General features: G+C 50.3%; 1 protein-coding gene across 3 annotated transcripts in view; it reads right to left on the bottom strand.

Annotated features, from left to right (window-relative positions):
* Positions 1-5,944, bottom strand: part of DLG5 (discs large MAGUK scaffold protein 5) — a 127,400-nt gene extending 121,456 nt beyond the window's left edge. For 2 of the 3 annotated variants that reach the window (XM_030334948.1, XM_030334946.1), the window contains exon 1: positions 5,641-5,889. In XM_030334948.1, coding sequence (XP_030190808.1) covers positions 5,641-5,887 — 247 coding nt within the window. In that variant the 5' untranslated portion in view covers positions 5,888-5,889. Of the gene's footprint in view, positions 1-5,640 lie in introns of all 3 variants that reach the window. The other variant, XM_030334944.1, reaches the window with a different exon arrangement.
* Positions 5,945-22,985: the final 17,041 nt, after the last annotated feature.

The raw sequence follows: 22,985 nt of genomic DNA, 5'->3' as shown, positions 1-22,985 counted from the left end.
CTGAGCAAGCCTTTACTTTGTCAATGCTAAACTTCTAGTTTGACTGCTACATTGGAAAAACCCCCAAGCACCAGGTGGCTAAGAAGCTCATCCAAGGTCAAGATGTCGCACAGTTAGAAGCAGATCCTCATCCAGGTCTCTTTCGAGGACACCAAGCTGATATTCAAATTCTGAGTGTGAAAAGGAAAGGTCTCTCCAATCCCTCAACAGCCAATGTGGGCACTCCACATGGCTCCTGGCAGCCAGCCCCACCGTGCTGATACCTGATGGGTAACCTTGGGAACTTCAGACATCAATGTCACACCACCTGCTTCCATCACAGACTTACCGTGGGTGGTGACATCCGTGTGTGCATCTGGGACTCACTCTAGCCTTCCTACACTCCCACAACCTTCTGTCACCGCGAAGTCACCACTTACAAATGCATTTCGGAAGAGAACCTGGACTTACGCAGGAGACACCATTCATTCTACACACAGCAGACTACTCATCCATTCAACAGAAATTTACTGAACACCTATCCTGGGCTAGGCTCTATTCTAGGCATCAGGAATACAACAGTGAATTCAGAGAGATTATATTCTACTCTTGATGACCCACAGCCACGGTAAACGCAGCTCTAGCACAGTTTACAAGGAGCTCTCAGAAAAATCAGGAGAATGCCAGGTTTCTGGTCCTAAGGCTGCTTCCAGGCTATATTGCTCGCCACAATAACAAAATAACTTCGTGCTACTGATTGTCAAATAGCATACTGAAGCAGTTATTGTTTCAACTGTTTTGTAGAGTAGGAGATAAGCTGAACTGCTCTGCTCAAAGTCTAAAACTTAGTAAAAGATGGCCACCTTGCTCCACCCCGCTCCAGTGATGACCTCGCCTGCGAGTTGCATCATCATACAAAGATGGGACCACCTATGGTGGATATTCATCTGATGTTTTAGCCGCACCAACATCCTCCCTTTGGAGAACCACTTCCCCCCAGTCGAAAGAACCATGATACTGTACGGGCTGCCAGTGACAGCATCCCATCACCCTACTCTATTCATTGTGTCAGCTGCTGAGCCAGTCTTAGTCCCCTAGCCCTGGCCACAGTGACTGGGCCTGACATGGACAGAGACCCTAGTCCGGCCACGTAGAACCCTTCCGTAAGATGTTCTGCCTGGGCTGATGAGATTGAGCTCCCTTTAGTCTCTGGCCAGGGGCCATGAAGATGAAATCCTTGGGGTCCTGAGACCATGCTCCAGGCCCACAGGAAAAGCATCACATTCGGGGATCAATCACCCCAAGGCTGGTTTCTCCCATCCATCCCAAGCTCTTGGAATACTATACAATAAATTTCTCTTTTCTGCTTACTTTCAAGTTCCTCTACCACTTCCTCTCAAATAACACAGTTAAAAGAACCAAAAGAAAAATCTACAATGGTTGGAACTTTTACTTATGTCTCCGTCCCTGCTGACCCTCCAGGCTGGAGTAGATGAAGACGATGTAGCTGGTACCTGAAGAGAGCAGATAGAGAACAAAAGGCCCAGGAAATCTCTAATGAATAATAAACAATCCACACCTGACAAGTGGCAGTCACCAGCTCTTATCCTGCTGGAAAAGCCTGGCAAGTTAGACCTTTAAAAAAAAAAAAAAAAAAAAAAAAATTCCTCCAGCTTTAACTTCTGACAAGTGCACAGTGTCTAAATTCGTAGTGCCATCCAAACCCTTCGCTCAGCCTAGCCATCACAGTCCCTCCGGATCACCTTTGCACCCCTATCCACCCAGAGCCTAGGCCGCCCTCTGCTCAGGCTGGTCTCATTTCCACAATCTGAACCAGCACGTCCTCCTCCTTTGCCTCTGCACGTCCACATAGCCTCTCTGACACCCAGCTTGAGCCCCAGTCCCTCCTCGAAGGCCTTCGTCCAGCAGCCACCGCTGTCTCTAGTCTCTTGCCTCTGGGGAAGCCAAGTCAGCAGCTCGCTAGGATTCTGCAGAGAAGGCACATAGAGGGGATGAGAAGGAAACTTGCATCTCTGAGCACACAGGAGCAGCTACCAAGTTCTGCCACTTCTGTCCCATAAGAGACGCCTGGGGTGACGTGGTTTGAGAAGACCTTCACGTTTGGGTGGTACTTAGAGCCACTAGAGGTAGATGAGAGTATTCAGGGAAAGTATGTGCTAATCAGTGTTTTAAAAGGAAGAAAAAGCCTATCTGTGTCTATATCACTCAATTGATCTATCGCATAATGTCACTCTCCTGAGTGACCCATTCCCCCAACTAGGTGGCAAGCTGCGGGCTGGAATTACATCCTACCCACCCCTGTCTCCATCTGCAGTGCAGCCCCACCTGGGGAGAGCACAGGACCAGGCACTTCCATCCTCCCCAATTACATTCCTCCCTCCCAGTGGCTGAGACAGGCAGCCTAGCACCCTTAGCCCCATCTCACAGATGAAGACATTGAGGCTTCCGGCCAGGAAAGGACCCTCACTCCACGGACAGGCAGTCAAAGGTCTTCAAGCGAGAAAACCTAGGTGTCAGTAACTGAAGCAAAGAGAAACAAATGACCAAGGGCCGAGCAGGTTCTGAATGACCAAACAAGATCCTGGTACACCTGCAGAAAAAACATGAGACACCTGAGCCATTCCAAGAACAAGAGTCCTCCCTCTTACTACCACTGCCAGCAGGGGCAAAGGTGATCACCTCTTCCTCACAGATCCATGTATTGGGACAGGAAAGGCTTCATAATTCCAGAGTTTCCGAATGTAAGAGATGGCCTGAAATTGTACTGAGGGGGCCTAATCAGGTGACAGGAAAAACACCCCAACACGGAACCAGGAGCACTGAGCTTAGTCTCGACTCAGCCTCCTTTCTGCCCCTTTCTGCAACTTCTGGCCTGTCCTCAAACCATAGAGATGTGAGTGCGGAACCCAGTGCAATGCAAATAAGGCACCACCACCGCCATCTCCCTGGGGTTGCTACAGAATTAAGTGAGACATGGAAGTATGCAGTGAGATTCGAAATGCTGAGCAGCAAGGTACCATCAACCCTGGAATAGGAATGTCCCTGCCCCCGAAATAAAACAACATGGTATGCTTGTTAGTCATCTTCATACCCCAGGCCTGAGCACGGTGGGTTATAAATGTCTGGGGCTCTGAGCATGAGCCCGTGGTTGGCTCACCTACCCAGGACCTCTCAGGCTAGTTTCGCCCTGGGCTCCAGGCCCTTGTGGGGAGCTACCAGCCATCATTTGCCTGCAGTGGACCAAAATCCCAGTGCACAGGTGCCAGCCAGGGAATGGGCATTCTGGACCAGGGGCCCACAAAGGGTGTGGAAACCACCAGGAAAGTCCCTAACTGGATGATGGCAGCACCTGCAAAGTAGACATGACAAACTGGCTGCCCCTTGATGCTGTGGATCCTTGGAAGGCAGCTGGTTTGTCTCTCGGGCTCTCGCAAGGGCCTTGCACAGATGTTGACTACAGGCAGAGCCATGGACCTGCGTGCCTACGGAAAGATGCCTCCAGCCCTGTACTGAGCTTTGCCCCAGAAGAAGAGCTCACTGGCTAAAAGAGAAAAAAAAAGTTGGAAAACCAGTGCACAATAACTCATCCTTTACAAAGGTCCCAACGCTACTGTTTATTTGCACACCACATCACCCCTCCCCAGAAGCTCTATTTTGCCATACCAAATGCTGCCCTAATTTTTCTCTAAAGCGTTAACTAAAATGAACATAACTTTCCCCCCGACAACTATTTTCCTGAGGCTTGCATGACCCTCTGGAAAGCCACAGAATTCTGCTCTGTGGTAAAACTAGGGTCTTCAATCACTGCCCTCAGGAGGAAAACCCAAACCATATTCCATCCCTTCCTCAGAGGTCAGGACCAGCTCCTACAACCTCAGCCCAAGCGAGGCCCCAAGCGAGGCCCCACCTCCTCTGCCAGGCACAGAGCAAGGGGAACTAACTAATGGCAATCCATCCAACTATTCCAGAGATTAAAGCTAGCACTGATTCAAACACATCCCAGGGAGGATGTGGGTCTGCACTCTAACTTATGCACTTCCTTGACAAACTTTCTCCTTCAAAAATAGAAAGATGAAAGCAATTAAGGAGAAAAACAATTACCCCAGTGAGAGTTCCCTGTCTCTTTATCCTCATGGACACATGTGACAGCCCTCCTCAGCATCCTCCAAACCACCGTCCCAGGAGACTGGGTTTGCCCAGCGACTCAAATACGACCAAAACTGGGGGGACAGAACGCAGGCTTGAGGGATATAAATGCTAGAGTCAGAAACCCCAAAGTGGAGACAGAGGACCACCGATGAAATGATGTACACTGTGTGACCAGCAGCTTATTCCTTGTATATCAGTTTCCTCCACTACAAGATGTGAGGTTGAGATGGCCAATATACACTGCAGCTCTAACCAGGAATGCTTATAAAATCACCCCCTTAATAAGTGAGGCTTTTAACAGCCAAATAAATGGGTTTCATCAGCCTCTGGCCTACAGTTACTCAGGGCTGCTTTGTCAGACCTCTCCGTTCACTCTTAAAACAAGGACAAGACATAGAAAAGGTGGCATTTGCCACTTTCGGGCTCTGAACGTGTTAAACAAAACAATAGTTCATAATTGAAAACTCCTGGTGCCTAATACTGTGAGCATTTTAACCACTCCAAGCCAGAGTTTTCTCTCTGGCAAAGTAATAATAAGTAGACAGCTCACAGAATGGTAACAATAAATGTAATAAGGCAGAGTGCCTGCCACAATAGTAGGTGCCTAATAAATGCAGGTTCTCTTCCTTCCTCAGTGCTGTGCCTTTTTCCTCGAGTTTCTGTCTAAAAGGCTGGCTTTCCACATTCCCCAACCAGGCCAGGCCTATCATTTATCACAAACACCCAGTAGTACCCCCTCTCCCCACACACACACACACACAGGAATACTTACAAATCCATCACCCAAGGGCACCAGCCACCAGCCTTCCCTCCTCAGGCAGCTCAGCACCACCAGGGAGGGATCTGAGCCCCAGCAGCCACTACTAGGATTTTCCCATGGTGCAATGCAACTTCCCCAACTTTTCCAGGCCCACAGTTTCCAAAGAAACCTAGCAGGCATTGTGCATAATCAAGCACAAGTCTGGGCGAGCAAACAGACTGAGCTCTGGGCAAAGGGAGCAGAGAGAGCCAGAAAGTGAAACGGCACCAGTTATCATCAAACGGGGTGGCAGGGACCAGAATTCAGGAGGACCAGTCCTGGCCCAATTTCCATTCTTCTAGACCGTATCACCGATTAAAAGCTAGCAGAGGCTCCAAAATGACTGGTGGATGATGAAGAGCCTTAGGAGAGACTGCCGGACATCCCTCCGAGGTCGCCCCGCGGCTGGACCTGCTGGTCTCAGGAGCACCCCGATGCCGTGGCACCCGGAGACTCAAGGCCCACAGTGCCGGGCATTGTTCACAGCGACAGGCGGGGACTGAGGGAGGAGGTGCGAAGTAGAGGACCACGCAGGGGCCCCCTCCCCAGACCCGCTAAGGGAGGGAAGGCTCCACCCGCGCGGCCGGCGCCAGGTGGATGAGTGGCCCTCGCGAGTTCCCCCGACTCAGAGCTGCAAAGAGAGACGGTGGAAAGCGGTCCGAGAGGCCGGGCCGCGGGGGTCTGCCACTCACCGGCGCCCTCGGAGGGCTGTGGCGGCCCGACGACGCCGTTCAGGTAGAGAATGGGCAGCAGGTGAGGCTGCGTCTTCTCCAGCGCCGCCCGCAGGTCCTGGAAGTGGTCCCGCTCCTTGGCCAGCAGCAGCTTGAGCAGCAGCTCCGCCTTGGCGCCTCCCGCCTCCTCGTCCAGCTGCCGCCGCTCGCCGGGGCTCAGCGCTCCCGCGGCCTCGAGCAGCCCGAGCACGGCCTCCACCTCGGTCATGGCCTGGGCCAGGCTCTGCTGACACTGGGCGAGCAGCTCCCGGCGCTGGGGCTCCATGGTGGCTGGCCGCCCCGCCCCGCCCCGCGGACGGCTCCGGCTCCCCGAGGCCGGCGGGCGGGCGGGCGCGCGCGGGCGGGCGGACGGCGGCGGCGAGTGGCCTCGGGCGGCGGGCGCTCGGTTGCAGCCCTAGCGCGCCCGGGGCCGCGGGGCCGCGGGGGCCATGGGCCGGAGCCTGGCGGGCTGGGGGCCCGGGCGGCGAGCAGCGCTCAGCAGCGGCCGCCTCCCGGGCTCAGGAGCGCAGCCATGTTGGCTGCGGCGGCGGCGGGACTGGAAGAGGAGGAGGAGGAGGAGACGGAGGAGGAGAAGGAGGAGGCGGAGGAGGGGACGGCGGCCGGGGCGCGCCCCGAGGCCGGGCTCCAGCCGGGCATGCTCCCCCGCCCCCTCCGCGCGCGCCGCCCGCCGCTCCCTCGCCGGCCCCGCGAGAGATCGCGCCCCGGCTCCGGGGCCCCGCGCCGCCCCCCAAACTAGACCACAACTCCGCGGGGAAAGTCGCCGGCGCCGCGCTCGCCGGGCCCCCGACGGCTCGGGCCCGGCTCGGCGGCCGCCCCGGCCCGGCTCACCGGGGCCCCGCCGCCGCCGCCGGGTCAGCCAAGGCCCGAGCCCCGCCGCCGCCGCCGCCGCCTCCCGTCCCTCCGCCCTCTCCCCTCCCCCGCGGTCCCTCCGTGCGCCGGGGAGGCCGGCCCCGAAGGGATGGCGAAGGGGAGGGGAAGGGTCCCCGCCTCCCCGCCCCCGGCCCGCCCGGGAGGCGGGGACGCCGCGCTCGCCCGCTCGCTCTCCCGGGGCCCCGAGGCCCGAGCGCAGCCGGGGTTGGGACTCGGAGTTAGAGAACCCGCTGGAAGTAGCAGGCTACCCCTACCTTCCTCGACCAGGCACACGGCCAGCCCCCAGGCTGTTGGAGCCGGCCTCAAACAAAACCCTGTCCCCAATCCAGGGTCTTCAACCTGAGAACTCCAAAATAAAGCCTGGAGACAAATGAGGGGGGTGGGGGCCCCCTGAATTTGGACGTCTCAAAATTAAGACCTCTTCTAAATATGTGAGATTTCCCCCACTCCCAGGAACCCCTAGATAATTTCCCAGTAGACTCCCCTGAGTCTCGTTTCATCAGGATGTTTCCCCTCACCCCTATTTGAGACGGGTTGATGGTCCCCGAGTCTTAGAGGGGTTTGGATTTTGGAGGAGGGGATGTGTTGCTAGATGAAGAAGGAGGGGGCTCTGTGGTGTGGAGCCCTTGGTGTTTTTCACACGAGAGGTGCACCCCCTAGATGTCACCCCGAGATTCTAGCCAGGCAAATCACCGGGTACAGAAAACTTGTAGCCTGACGCACTCAATGAGGATCTACAGTCCCACTCCTAGTCCAAGAACTCTTCTGCCTTCCTTTATAGGCTTTCACAGACACATTCCACATACCCCCCAAATGCAGGAGGAGGTCCTTAAAGCTGGAATCCCAACTGTTGGCTCAGTAACCCCACAGCACTAGTATAAAGTGGGATCCTGGGACCATTGCAAATGTCTGTGTTGGAGTGAATGAATCTCAATTACCAACGCCAGGGGCCAAGGGTGCTTTTCCTACTGACTTTCACTCCTACCCCAACCACTTCCTTTCCTCCCACCAAAAGCAAAATTTTCTTCAAATTCTGCCTCTTTAAGGGAGGAGTCACTTTTATTTAATGGAAACAAACTCTATATATACATAGTGGTTAGAATGAGCAGACCAGAATTTGCACTTCACTTTTGGATTTCCCTTTAAATAACTGTGCAGTGTGGGAGCAAATCAGTTACTCTGGATGATCTTACTTTCCTCCTCAGAAAAACAGGGTGGGAAGGGTGTTTTTAATCAGGGGTTATTGGCCTTGGGTTCATAAATAAGCTGGAGGGTGTCAGTGAAACTTTTGAAATTATCTGAACCTTTGTGTGCACATGTATGTATCTCTGGGGCGGGGGTCCATAACTTTGATTAAATTCTTTGAGACCTCCGTGACCAAAAATGGCAGAACTAGACTCTTAAGAAGCCTCCCTGCTCAGATACTCTGAGCTTTGATAGCCAAGCAAGGTTCTAGGGTAGCAGAAGCCTGGTTATTGCACACTGCCAGGGTCTAGACAGGCTCCCTAGCTGTCCCTTCACCCCTGCCCCTGAGAGATGGTTCCCTCTTCTGGCCACCACCTCCTCCACAGCAACTGCAGAAACTATCCACAAAGGCATCCTTCAGGACACACCTGAAGGATGGGCCCTTTGTTCTTAGAAATCTAGGGGGTGGAGGGGTAGACAAAGGGAAGAGGAGGAGAAGCTGGAGACTAATTTGGCTTATGGTTGGAACCATGTAGGAGTAAGTCCTGTTCCAAAGGGTGCCTGAGACAGCAGGGAGACCCAGTCTCCCAGTGCCCCCTAAAAGGGATGCAATGAGGAAGCTCATTTGCTAAGAGCATTATTTCCCAGTGATAGACACTACTTTCAGCAAACCCTTTATTGGAAACTACAGCATTGTATGCAATACATAAATCCCCAGGAGGAAATAGTTTACTTTACAAACATATTTAACTTTAGCATTTCTTTAACGAATGCCTTTGTATTTCTGTAGCATTTTATACCCTTTAGGGCACGTTCTCACACACTATTTCCTTTGTGCCCTCTTCTGGGTTGAAATGTATCCTGCTAAGAGATATGTTCACACCCTAACTCTCAGTACCTATGAACATGACCTTATTTGAAAATAAGGCCTTTGTAGAGGTAGTCAAGTTCAAATAAGGTCACATAGGATTAGGGTGGGCCCTAATCCGAAGGCTGGTGTTCTTATAAGAGGGAAATTTGGACACACACACACACACACACACACAGGAGAATACTATGTATTCTGTCTCCAAGAAGATGGAAGCAGAGGTTGGAGTGATGGGTCCACCAGCCAAGGAACACCAAGGATTGCCAGAAGCTAGTAAAGAGGCCTGGAATGGATTCTGCCTCAGAACCCTCAGAAGAAACCGGCCCTGTGAAGCTTGATTTCAGACTTCTGGACTCCAAAACTGTGAATTACTAAATTTCTGTTGTTTTAAGCCCTGCAGTTTATGGTAACTTGTTCTGGCAACCCCAGGAAACTAACACAGTTCCATCACGATGGGGGAGGTTGGAAGGACAAGGCTGGGCATCCCCATTTTACAAGTCACCCTGTCACCTGACTATTACTGCCTAGGAATTTCTCTGTAGATGGACCCATTTTACCTTTTTCTTCTGATCTTAGAAACAGACGGCTCCCTCCTCCTTGGAAACAGCCCTTTCTTTCATGCTCTGGGTACAATCTCCACACTCTCAACACACATGCGTGCTCACGGTCTCCCTCTGCTCTGACACAGGTCTCCCCATTCTCAGAGGCCCCCTTTGCCTCTCTACTGTCCTCAGGAGACAGAGACCCCCACATGCTCATCAACCACTCACTACTTAGCTGGTGCTTTGCAATGCGCCTTCGGAGCACAGCCCCCCACAGAAAACTGCTCTCTCCCGGCAGGCATTCACGTCCTGGTGCCACCCAGGCCCTTCCTTCACACCTGCAGTGTCCACTCTGCTCTGCTTCACCCCGCTCTGAGAACTTGTTGTCCCCACCCCTCCCACACCCACTGGCTCTTTTCTCCCCACGGCTGACCACCTTCTTTCCTCTTGTATCCCGAGCTCCTTCCCTCCTGAAGGGAAATCACTCAGAAATATGCACTGAGATCCCACTACACTCGCTGGCTATGTATCCCTGGGCTAGCTACTTAACTTTCCTGAGCCTCAATTTCTGCATTTCTAAATTGGTAAGAAACATCACCCTTTGGCAGGGCTAGGAGGATTCAGATAGGGCTGATACAAAGCCCTAGCACAATGCTCGGTGTCTGGTGGACATAGAACCTTCCTGGTGTAGCACTTGAACAGGCAACTCTGCAGTCAGAAGGCCTGATTTAAATATTAGCCTTGCAACTTATTAGCTGGGTGCTGTTGGATAAACCTCTCTCTGCACACACTCAGTTTCCTCATCTTTAATATAGGGATATCGATAACAGTGAGTGCTCATTCAATAGTAGATGTCACCGTGCTTTTGGCTTCCACTCTCTCTTAGGTCTGAAAGACTCTCCAAGGCACGTAGAGACAGGTTTGAAGCAGATGTTTCCAGATTCCTGAAGGAAGGTTGTGGCCTCCGGCTTAAAGACTTCCACTTGACTTGTATTCAGCTGGAAGGGGCAGGGGCCCCTTTTACCTTGTTCTCTGCTTTACTGTCCTAACACAGCCCCTGGCATGTGTTAGGTGCTCAATAGATCTTTTTTAATTAATCGGTGAACATATGAATGAATAAACAACTAAAGAGTTTTGCGTTGAGGCCACATTTCAAAAATAATTTCTGCTGAAAACAGAAAGATGGGAAGGAGAATGCCTTAAATAGGAGCAGCTTCGGAAGCAAAGTGAGATATCCCCGGAAGTGGACAGCAGGTTGAGTGGGTACAGGTGCCTGAACTCCTCCCACTTCCGGAGCCCTCCTACCCCCTGGATGCTGAGCCCCTCCCACCCTCTCCTGTCTGCCCCCCACCTTCCCCCGCCCCGCTTCCAGCTCCACCCACCAGACCCTGAAGAAGAAGATGCCCTAGCTAAAGGCAAGGCTCCCCTTCAGGACTGCAAACTAAGTCCTGCCCCGAGGGTGTTAACCCTTCAATTCAGAGCCAGTTCTTCACATTTCAACTCAGATGTTATTTACTTTAAGAAGCCAGACATGCCTCACCAACCTCCTCTCAAAAGGTGTCTCTGATCTGTGCTCTCATTTGCAACTTTTTACCTCCCCTTATTAACATTTATCGGTGTGTATTAAACTTATCAGTTTACTTACCTATATATATCTGCGGTAGGTAGGCAGAATGGTCCCCCTAACGCGTCCACGTCTAGTCCCCAGGGCCTGTGAACATGAAGTATGTTATGTTACAAGGCTAAAGGGTCTGTGCAGATGTGATCGAATTTACAGACTTCAAGATGAGGAGAGCTGCCTGGATATTCAGGTGGGTCCAGTCTCATCACATGAGCCCTTAAAAGCAAAGAATCTTCTCAGGCTGGAGGCAGTAGAAGGGGAAGTCCAAGAGATTCCAAGCACAAGAAGGACTCGACTTGCCGTTGCTGGCCCTGAGATGTAAGGTCCCAGTGCAAAGACCCAGGATGGGCTGTTAAAAGCAAAGGAAGGTCCCCAGCTGACAGCAAGCAAACAGGCTCCCTGTTAGGGCCCGGCTGGCTGACACCTTGATTTTTAGGCTTGTGAGACCCTGAGAGTAGAAAACAGTTGAGCCCACTTGGACCTATGGCCTCCAGAGTTAGGAGATCGTAAATGTAGGTTGTTTTAAATCCCTACATTTGAGGTAAGTTTGTTATGGCAGCAACAGAAAACTGACAATCCCCAAAGACTCTGAGCTCTGTGGACCCAGGAACAATATCTTCTTGTTCACTGCTGAACCCCCAGGACTTACCATGGTGCCTGCTGTTTGGTACGCACTCAAAACAAACCCTCTTGTATGTATGAGTGAATGGGAACCTACTCTTCCAGCAGGACTTGGTTTGGGGGTAATTATTTATGGCATCTTTAAGATTTTTTTTCCCCAATGTTTATTTATTTTTGAGAGAGAGAGTGACAGAGCGCAAGTGGGGGAGGGGCAGAGAGAGAGGGAGACACAGAATCCCAAGCAAGCTTCAAGGTCCATGCTGTCCGCGCGAACCCACCAACCATGAGATCATGACCCGAGCCGAGGTCGGACGCTTAACTGACTGAGCCACTCAGGCACCCCTATTTATGCCATCTTTTAAAAACAAAATCCAGGAGCACCTGGGTGGCTCAGTCGGTTGAGCATCCAATTCTTGATTTTGGCTCAGGTCATGATCTCAAGGTTCGTGGTTTCAAGGCCCACATCAGGCTCCCATGCTGACAATGGGGAGCCTGACTGGAATTCTCTCTCTGTCCCTTGCTCTTTGCCCCTCCCCCACTTGCACGTGTGTGTGTGTGTGTGTGTGTGTGTGTGTGTGTGCGCGCGCGCGCGCTCTCAAAATAAATAAATTTTTAAAAAATTTTTAATGAAAAAAAATTTTTTTAATGAAAACAAGATTCAGTTCCCCACCAACAATTGGAGAGGAGGCTTTCAAATGAAGAAACCTAGAAGCTTTGTCTGCAGGCTGAGTGAGCTGGGGCCCCAGAGGCTTCTGACCCTGAATTTTATGTTCTAATAGATAAGCAACAGCTGTTCCCTGGAGAAACAGAGACTGATGCTTTGCTCCACGTGCCCAGCTCCTTTGACAGGAAACGAGGCTGCACGCGAGACAGTGTGTGCGCTTGTGTGCACAGCAAGACTGTGAGGGCAGTGCGGGACTGTTGTGGTGTGAGTGCGGGTGTCTGGGAGTACAAACTGCACTAGGATGAACACCTGGATGTGTGTGACTAGAGAAGTAACCCTTTCTAGAGTAGTTTCTCTGCCCCCCCCCGAAATTGCAGGTGGCCCTACATCCGAGGTGTGACATTTAGATTTCCTTGAAGAGTTCTTGAAGAGAATGAACTTCCCCAGGATGCTGAAAATGGAATTCTATTTATAATGATGCTATGTTTCACACAACTTTTTTCGGAATACTATGGCAATGAAATGGACTATATACCTGTTAGGAAAAAAATTAGCTTAAGCTAGGCTCTTGGTAGCTTCTCAAATCATGAAGACATTTTTCTTCCAGATGGCTTTCGTTCTTAGTTCAGGAATAGCCTAGGGGCAAATTTCCTGCAATTTTAAAGCAGGAAATCTGGGAGAGTCTCATATAATAATGAGTCTTGTCCAGGGTACCTGAGACCAGGCAAAATTCTGAGATCAGAGATTCAAAGCATGTGAGAACCTTAGAAAGAAGTAATTAATGATTAACAATTAAATAAATAATTAGCAACTATTTATTGAGTGCTCACTGTGTGCCATGCCCTAGGCTAAGGCCCTAAGGCTACCCACCTCATTTTGCAAATAAAGAGCCAGGAAGTCGCTTGCCCTAAACTACACTGTCAGAACTGGGGCAAAGATTCCAGTTCATCACCTAACTCCATCGCTCTTTCTGCACTAGTCCACGCCCTCCCTGGAGTCTTCCACTCCAGTTTTTTTGTCCCTCTGCATACCCACACAGTTTGTGTGCAGCAACCCTGTAAGGCTCATGCCCCAGCTCCTCACCCTTCATCCCTCCCCTGCATTAAAACACTTCTTGGGTGTGTCCCTTCTACAGAAACCAGCTTAAAGCCACATTTGGAAAGGTTCTGATATCATGTGATAGTATCTTCCTTTGGTTACTTCTCCCAAAGGATGGTCAGTTTAACAATGTTGCTGAACCTCGGGTGTGAGCAGTCACCTTCATGAACCTTAGCTCAGTGGGTCCGGACTGGCTGCCTAGTCTCCCATCCATGCTTCGACAACTGCAGGATTCCCCTCTTCAGAACACTGCTACCTCTTCGCCTCCTCAAGAGTCTTCACTAGCTCCCCATGGCCTACAGGACCAAGTGTACCTCCTTAGCTGGACGCCCAAGGCTCCTAATTTCCTCTATCATCCCAGACCCACCCCTACCCCCCAGTGTTCCAGTGACTGACCCTCTCTGCTCTCGCCTTGGAGCCCACTCCTCCTGGCTCCTCTTTACGTGTCCAAACCCCTTCCATCCCTTAGGACCAGGAAAGCTTCCTGCTTTCCCCCGCTCCCCCTCCCCAGAAGTCCAGAGGTGCTTATGCCTTGAACCACTTCTCCCCCAGTGGCCATTATCCACTGCCTTGCACTGTTTATGTTTTCCCCGGGGTAAGTTCCACCACCCTGAACACACTGGGACAGGGACCTTGCACTGTTACTCTTTTCAGAGCCCTTCACAGTATGGCCTATGCAGGTAGAGGCCTGCAGCAGACACTTCAGAGGAGCTGAGGATTGGGGCACCTCGTGGCTCAGTCGGTTAAGCGTCGACTTCAGCTCAGGTCATGATCTCACAGTTTGTGAGTTTGAGCCCCACATCGGGCTCTGTGCTGACAGCTCAGAGTGTGGATCCTGCTTCCAATTCTGTGTCCCCCTCTTTCTGCCCCTCCTCCACTTGTGCTCTGTCTCTCAAAAATAAATAAATATTTAAAAAAAAAAAAAAAAAAAGGCTTTCCCAGAAAGACCTGAGGATTGAAAGAACCCAGACAAGGGAAAGCAGGGCAAGCACATTTTTATCTTTTAGATCTCAGGTTTTTTTTTTAAGTTTATTTATTTTTTGAGAGAGAGAGAGCAGGGGAAGGGCCAGGGGCGGGGGGGAGGGACAGAGGACCCAAACAAGGCTCTGCACTGACAGCAGAGAGCCCGACAAGAGGCTCGAACCCACGAAGTGTGAGATCATGACCTGAGAGCCAAAGTCAGACACTCAACCAATAGAGTCACCCAGGAACCCCTTAGATCGCATTTTAAAGGTCACTTCTGCAGAAGCCTACCTAGTCCCAGCATCTCCCCAAGTTATCAAAATGGGGTTCTATCCCCTTTGAGCAGCAATTTCCCTTCCTGGCGCTCCTCACAATTTACATCATTTCTTATGTGACTCCGTGCTTAGCGACCGCCTCCCACTGGACTATAAGCTCCACGGAACACCTGTCTGGCTCACCTGTGTATCCCCAGCATCCAGTCTGATGCATGATAGAGGCTCAGAACTGTGTGTAGGAAGAACAAATTAGAGAAGGTGAGGATATTATTACCTGCTTCTGGTGCCCAGAATTACGCTCAGGAACTCCCTAGGGGGCACTTCTGTCTCCCTAGTCTAGACCAGAGATTCTAGTCTGAGGATCAGGGTCTCTGGGGTTACTACAGCCCCAGCCACAGAGGACATTATGACAGTTCCCCTTTCCTGAGTGCCGAGTACATGCCCTGCACTGTACTGAATGTCTCCCCGCCAGCCCCCAATCCCTGTCCACTACACCCACAGGCAGTACTGGACCACGATCAGCTCCATTCTACAGGTGTGGTGCCTGAGTCTCGCTTCCTACCCTTCCCAGCCCTACTAGCTGTGTGCGTGTGTCTCTCATCTGGTAGGGCAAAGAATCTCTACTGCCAGGGAACAGCCGAGAAGTCTCAGAAGAGCTTTTGAAAATGCACCGGAAACTACCCCTGCTTTCAAAGGAATGAAACCCCACTGCCAGAGAACAGGCTAGAAAGCAACAGCTGTCCTGCCGTGCAGACATATGTACATCAAATGCAAATGGACCCACGAGCCTGGCGAACTCTCTCTCAGAGGTGGTGAGAATGAACCAAAGCCAGAAACTGCGTGCTAGGAGGGACGGTGCAGCTTGGGAACTCTGGTTTGGGTAAATCAGAAACCCACTTGGGCGCGCCAGTCCCTTTAGGGCATTCAGAATCCTTTCACGCATTCTCTCCATTGTCTCTCCTTCCGCCACGTGGCAGTTAACAGTGCCTCTCCTCCACATGGAGGCTCAGAGAAGTCAGCCTGCTCAGGATCACAATGGGAGAACGCCACAGAATCAGGGTTAGCACTGATGGCATTAGGAACATGCCGTCAGGGCGAACCTCCTTGTTGCAGAAGCAGCAGCTAAAGAAACAGCTGCCCGATGGAACGCTGGCCTCCAGTTTCCAGCCAGGAAGCATCCAGCTCCGTGCAGCCTTCCTGGGGTTGTTCCCTGGGGTGAAAGTCCCTCCATGGGAGGCCTCATTAGGCATGCACACCCAGGCATTTCTGCATCTGCAGCAGCAGGGCCACAGCAGAGGTGGCCGCTGGAGTGCAAAGCCAGGAAGACCTCTAAGAGACTGAATATGCAAATGGACAATGGCCAGGGGCACCTGGGTGACTCAATTGGTTAAGCCACCGACTACGGTTAAGGTCAGGAATCCTGCTTCAGATTCTCTCTCTCTCTCTCTCTCTCTCTCTCTCCCCTTCCCCCGCTCGCACTCTGTCTCTCAAAAATAATAACCATTAAAAAATTAAACGAACAGGGGCGCCTCCGTGGCTCAGTCGGTTAAGCGGCCGACTTCGGCTCAGGTCATGATCTCGCGGTCCGTGAGTTCGAGCCCCGCGTTGGGCTCTGTGCTGACAGCTCAGAGCCTGGAGCCTGTTTCAGATTCTGTGTCTCCCTCTCTCTGACCCTCCCCTGCTCATGCTCTGTCTCTCTCTGTCTCAAAAATAAATAAACATTAAAAAAAATTAAACGAACAAAAAAACACAAATGGACAACGGCCAGACCATACATAAAAATAGAACTCTGACCCTCAATCTGAAGCAACCAGTTTGAACAGCCACCCCACTGCCTGAAGCAACACATAGGCCCAAACAGCCAGAACTTCAGAAATGACAGCTTCCCTAATTTCTGCCTCCGCTTCAGCTTAGGACCAACTGGAGAAAGCCAAATGTGCTCCCCTAGCCAGTCCTACAGGGTGCTCCACTTCTAGGTAATCTGCCTCTGGCTTCCCCTTGCCAAGCCTCCAATCTGGTAGTACCTGAAGTCTTCCCCATTTCCTCTCTAAAACTTTACCACTTCTCCGCACACCAAAAAGCAGGTGATGGTGGCTGACTCCCTTGCACACTCAGAGTAGATGGCCTTTGCTTGTCCTCGTTTGGGTGGTCTTCATTTATTTCCACATCTCTTCACTGCCTAATTGCTTTGTGACTCTATTTTTGTACCTGCGAAATGGGATAATGATTCTGGGTATGAATCTTTGGGGAAGAAACTGCCTTGGGTTCCGGGAGAACCTCCTGACACTCCCCCGCTCCCCAAGTCACCTCTGATCTCCATTCTGCAGGCACATAACCCACTACCCTCTTGTTCTGAGCACGCCTGGGCATATCCACTTGTCCACGGTCCTCATTTTTCTTTCCCAAGGAAGGACCTTGAAGCCCAGGGAGGGAAAGTACCTACTTACCCCAGGTGAAAGCAAACACGTGAGCCTTTGCAGGAACTCCACCGGTGTCAACCTTTACCTACGGTGAAAGTGAAGCAGGCTAAAGAGAGCAACCACGCACCCAAGGGTGAGTTACCAGGAGCCTTAGTAGAAGCCTCCCAACCAGGGAAGCCTAGTCATGGCCTGTACATGGAGGGGATTTTCCTCCTTGGTTTTGGGACACCCCACCCAGCCTCTCTCAGCCTCTCTTCTTCAGGTAACTCACTCCCGAGTCCCTCTTCCTTTCTTGAGGTCAGCTCCACCCACCGCTGGCCCCAGCTTCTCACCACAAGACAGAAGCAACAGGAGCACAATGTTAACAGTTACCATTCTTTAAAGCTTATTTATTCATTTTGAGGAGGGGGAGGGACAGAGAGAGAGGGGGAGAGAGAGAGAATCCCAAGCAGGGCCACACAGGCAGCACAGAGCCCGACTAGGGGCTCCAACTCATGAACCGTGAGACCATGACCTGAGCCGAAATCAAGAGTCGAATGCTTAACTGACTGAGCCGCCCAGGCGCCCCAATAGTTACCATTTTTTTAGCCCCGGGCGAGAACTATTTTACCAGGTTCCCATGTATCAGCTCTCTTCATCCTCAGAACAACCCTCTGAAGTGTGTGCCATTATTAGCGGGCCTACTTCGCAAATGGGGAAACTGAATCACAAGGAGGTCAAGTGAGGTGTCCAAGGTCACATGACTGACTAGCAAGTAGAACAGCCATGGAAACCAGGTCCAAAGAGGCGAGCTCCTTCAGCACCTCACAGCACCACCTCTACGTGTTTCCACATGGACACAAATACTAACAGAAGCACCTGTGGGGGATTCCCGAAGTTGGGAGCACGATTCTTCTAGTTTCACAGATATGCTGGGTTCTGTCTCATTCATTCTTCCATCATTTTGATTCCACACACGCTCTTTAACCCCAAAGAGAACAAGAGGACGGTTGTGAATAAGGCCTTCTCCACCTGAGATCTAGTCCCTTTCTGGGAATGAAGAGGTCCCCCTGCTAATGGCCCTGCCAGTCACTTCAGGGCCTCCCAGGCAGTGAAATGCAGCTTATGTTCAGAAGGAAGCAGAACATACGTCTCTTTGGACAACACGTGACACAGAGGAGAGGGTTTGACTCGGGAGCCCCAGTCTAGACCTGCAAGGCCAGGCCCTCCAGGGCAGCGGCCTGACAACCTGACGTTTTAACCGGCATGCCAGGTGAATCTCACCACAGTCTGGCAAACAGAACCCAGGACCCGCACTCTCTGAATGCATCGTGCAGGCTAAGCTCACAGAGCCTCACACTGTCTTGCACACCGGCCCTGACCAACACTGCGAGTGCCCCTGAGGCCTTGCTGGGAGGCGAGGGACACAGAGCTGCAGGAAGGCCCATCCAGCCTCTCAGGTAGATCACTCCTTCAAGCTCAAACACTGCCACCTCTATGGAGCCCAGCCCTGAAGGCACAGAGCCAAATATGGCCACACTGTTGGAGGCTTGTGTGTGTCCCCAGCCAGATTCCAGATGCCAGGTTTGTTCATCTTTATTGGCTGACTCCCTCCTGTCGCCCCCTCCCTCCTGCTGACACTTTGGGGACTTTCAGTAATTGTCAGCCGAATGAATAAATTAATGACAGAGGGAGACAGACGTGTTAACAGCTCAGAGTAATTCAAGCAGAATGGAGTAAGTGCTAAATGGTGGTGGAATGAGTCATTATTGCTGACAGGGAAGGAAGAAGGGAAAGGCATTCACCCTCTCTCCCCTGCGCTGTCAAAATAAAGCCTTAACTCTTCCTCCCTCCCTGTCTCGCTCACATTCAGAGGAGAGCAGAAAATGTATGTGTATAGTTTACAGTGTCATGCCAGAGCAAATGCCCGTACAGTCACCCCCTCTCCTGCCCCTCAGGGCAAGAAATAGCATTTCACCAGACCTCAGAGTCCTCCTGGGCTCCTTCCATGACAGCCCATCACCCCTTCTCTGCCCTTCCAACCTCCATCCCGAATCTGGTGTGAACCATTTTTGGCTCTTCTCTGAAGTTTGGCCCTATATATGTGCATATATGTATACACCACTATATATATACCACTAAACAACACATTGTCTAGAATGGCCTGGTTTTGGGTTTGGGTGCATTTTCTTCTGTGGCCCACTGCTTTTCTGCAGCATGATTTTTTTGGAGTTTTTCCCACGTCGATGCTTGAGGTGGTTCATTCTTTCTCCCTGTTGCATGGTCAATTCTATTGTGCGAACACACCCCAATTTACGCAGCCATTCTCCTGCTGATGGTCATTTGGATTGTGTCCAGTCTTTGGTGATTGCTAACAAGGCTGCTGGATGTGACTCCTGACTGATGCACATGTGCACAAATCTCTTTCACATATTTCAGGGGAATTGCTGGGTCACGGGTATGCGAGTTTTAACTTCACCAGGTAATGCCTAACTGTTTTCTGAAGTGGTTCACCTACTTCTAGGCATCTCATCTGGAGTTCATCTCACTTGACACCAGGGTGGTCTCTCTAACACGGGCCTGTAACACCAATTGAATTTCCTTTCATCAGGCTGAGAGTTTGAGGGAAGTCAAAAGCAAAAATTGTTCAGAAAGACCACCAAAGGGAATAAGCCCAGAGTTTATTGGCTATGACAGTTAAGATTGTTTTCCTGTGTTTTCCTGAGTGGCTCAGTCGGTTGAGTCTCTGACTCTTGGTTTCTGCTCAGGTCATGATTCCAGGGTACTGGTGTTGAGCCCTACACCGGGCTCTGTATTGACAGCATGGACCCTGCTTAAGATTCTTTCTTTCCCTCCCTCTGCCCCTCTCCCCCTGGAGTACCTGGGTGGCTCAGTTGGCTAAGTGTCTGACTCTTGATTTCGGCTCAGGTCATGATCTCATGGTTCAGGAGTTTGAGCCCTGTGTGAGGCTCTGTGCTGACAGCATGGAGGCTGGTTGGGATTCTCTCCCTCCCTATCTCTGTCCCCTTCCCCTGCTCACTCTCTTTTTCTCCCTGTAAACAAACAAAAAAGATTGTTTTGCTGTAAGTTACAAAACCCCACAAATAATAGCAGATTAAGCTACAAGTATATTCCTCTCCCACATAAATGAAGACCACAGATCAGCTACCTAGGTTGATATAAAGCTCCATGGTTTCTTCTATCTTGTTCCACTCTCCTCTGCACGTGACTTGAGCTGCTTAAACTCCCATGAGGCTGCGTGACCTCAGCCATCATATCTATATTCCAGCCAACAAGGATGAAAGGAAAATAACGTTTCACCCCTTTTTCTTTGAATATACTTTCTGAAAGGTACACAAGATACTTTCTCTCATATCCCAGTGGCTAACTGCAAGTAATTCTAGGAAACATAGTCTTTATTTTTGTGCCCATATGCCCAACTATAAGAAAAGAGAGAGAATGCATTTGTAGGACAATGAACAATCTCTTCCAAAGATGTACTTGCTCAGAAGAGCGCTTCCAAACAGGTCTGCCTAATGTTCTTACCACACAAACATACACACATACACATATTTCACAACACAAAATGTTGGAGAGAAAAATACATACTTAACAAGGCCACATTCTTAAATGTTGCAAGCTATACTATCTGTTCACTGAGGAAACTGTGGTGCCCACATGGCCAGTTTTCTTTTTTTTTTTAATTTTTTTAAATGTTTTCATTTATTTTTGAGAGACAGAGTGCGAGCAAGGGATGGACAGAGAGAGAGAGAGACACAGAATCTGAATTAGGCTCCAGGCTCTGAGCTGTCAGCACAGAGCCTGATGTGGGACTTGAACCCGTGAACCACAAGATCATGACCTGAGTGAAAGTCAGATGCTTAACTGACTGAGCCACCCAGGCACCCCTTAAAGTAAGTTTTCTTACCAAATAAAAGCTGTGCTGTCTAGTTAACAGTAGGTTTACAACCTATTGGAAATATATATGACCCACCCCCACCCCTGCATAATGGAGTTCACTTCCTGGTTCTTCTTCCCCTCTCCTTTTTGAGGGCTTATTTTTGTGGGCTTTGCAATGGCATGTGCCAATGCACAAAGGAGGGACCGAAAGTCTTTGCATCACCTCAGGAAATGTACATTTATTCCAATCAGACTACTTTGGCCTTACACGGACATAGGCAACATCCAGGGAAGGCTGTCGTGTCTGCAGTACTCAGCCAATGAGGAACCAGGGGAGGGACTTGTGCGCTAGGAGATAAATTGTCTGCTGTGACTGCCCCAGTGTGCCGGTCCATCAGACACCCGCTCTTGCAAGAATGTTGATTAAAGCCTCGCTTCACTGTGAAAATAAAGTAAGTTCTCTTCCCCAGTTACAATTGTACCACCCTCCTCTCCAGGTCTTCTACATTTTTTTTAAAGCCTAGGGCTTTTCTCTTGGGCTCCTCCTGGAACTGGTACTTAAAACCTCTCTGATCCATAAACACGGCACTGAAACCCAGATGGGATGGCCTAGAAGCCCACACATCCAGCCCAGATAAATATAAGGTAAATATATAAACTTGGCTGCAAGCAAATTCAGTTCTAACATCCCACAGCGTCTCTTCCTCAAAAGCCTTTCAGGGCTCCTAACTCCTGGGAAAATATGACTAATTTCTAGGCTGTTCAAGACCTAATCTGACCCTGACCTAAGTTTTGGCTTTATCTTCAACCATTCCCAACATGGATTAAAATATAACAATAATGGTGATGATAATAGTAATGATACTGTAAGCTACCATTAAATGACTGTGTATTTTGTGCCTATTCCTGTGTGAGACTACTGATATACAGTCTCTCATTTAATCCTCATGGCACCCTTACAATGAATGAGGAAACTGAGGCTCAAAGGAGTCATGGAATTTTCCCAGAGTCCTAAAACTGGTGTGATAGATAACCAGGATCTTCTGTTCTGATCAAACCCTACTTCCTGTAAAGGGTGCTGCTCAAATGTCCTTTCCTCCCAGAACCCACCCCCCATCTCCACCCCCAAGCAAAATGAAATGCTTCCTCATCTGTGTTTGCTCATACTGTGTGCATTCTTCTTTATAGCACTTTCCAAGAAAGCTGTCACTGGTACCTATGTGTAGCTATATTCCCATCTCTCTGCCCAGCTGTATCTGGGTATGTTGGTAGAAGGAATTGTGTCTTTTTAAAGGACGACTCCCCGTTCCCCATCCCCTCAGCCCCTGGCCATCACCATTCTTTTTGTTACTATGAACTCACTATTCTAAGTACTTCATATAACTGGAATCATGCAATATTTGTCTCTTTGTAATTTGCTTATTTTACTTAGCATAATGTGCCTAAGTTTCATCCATGTTGTATCATGTGTCTGAATTTCCATCCTCGTTAAGGCTGAATATCCCAGTATACGTACATTTCACATTTCGTTTATCAATTCAACCATCAATAGACACTTGGGTTGTTTCCACCTTTTGGCTATTATGAATAATGCTGCTATGAAAAAGGGTGTACAAATATCTCTTCAAGACCCTCCTTTCTTTTTTTTTTTTTTAAGTTTATTTACTCACCTTGAGATAGCGGGAGGGAGAGCATGAGTGGGGAAGGGGCAGAGAGAGAGAGAGGAAGTGAGAGAATCCCAAGCAGGCTCCATGCTGTCAGCACAGAGCCCATGAACCATGAGATCATGACACGAACCAAAACCAAGAGTCAGCCACGCCAGCACCACATGAGACCCTGCTTTCAATTCTTTCAGGTATACACTCAGAAAATGCTGGATCACATCTTTGCCAACACTTTTTATTTTCTGTTGTTCTTTTTTTAATAGTGGCCATCCTGATGGGTGTGGGGTGGTTTCCTTTATAGAGTTCTTGCTAAATGAGTCCAGACCCTGGCATATCAGAATGTTTGTGGAGCGAGTGGATGAGTGGATTTGACCACAAATGGATGAGGTAGTTTTGTTTCCCAGGGTTTGTTTGATGAAGAAGTAGGTCTCCGAGAGGCTAATATCTTTTCTAAGCTCAAGAGCTTGAATTGGGATCGTTTGACTGTAAGACTGCACATTCTCTATACAACAGTGTTTCTCCCCTGAGCCCCAAGAGGCTGGTTTCCACCTGCCAGGCCCAAAGGCCCACCCTCAGTCCTCTTGGGGAGCAGCTCCTGAAGGTGGTGGGGAGAAGCAGCCTCTCCTAGAGTCATCT

Source organism: Lynx canadensis, chromosome D2, assembly GCF_007474595.2.
Source record: "Lynx canadensis isolate LIC74 chromosome D2, mLynCan4.pri.v2, whole genome shotgun sequence".
Classification (NCBI taxonomy): Eukaryota; Metazoa; Chordata; class Mammalia; order Carnivora; family Felidae; genus Lynx; species Lynx canadensis.
This window is presented reverse-complemented; position numbering and strand designations above follow the sequence as displayed.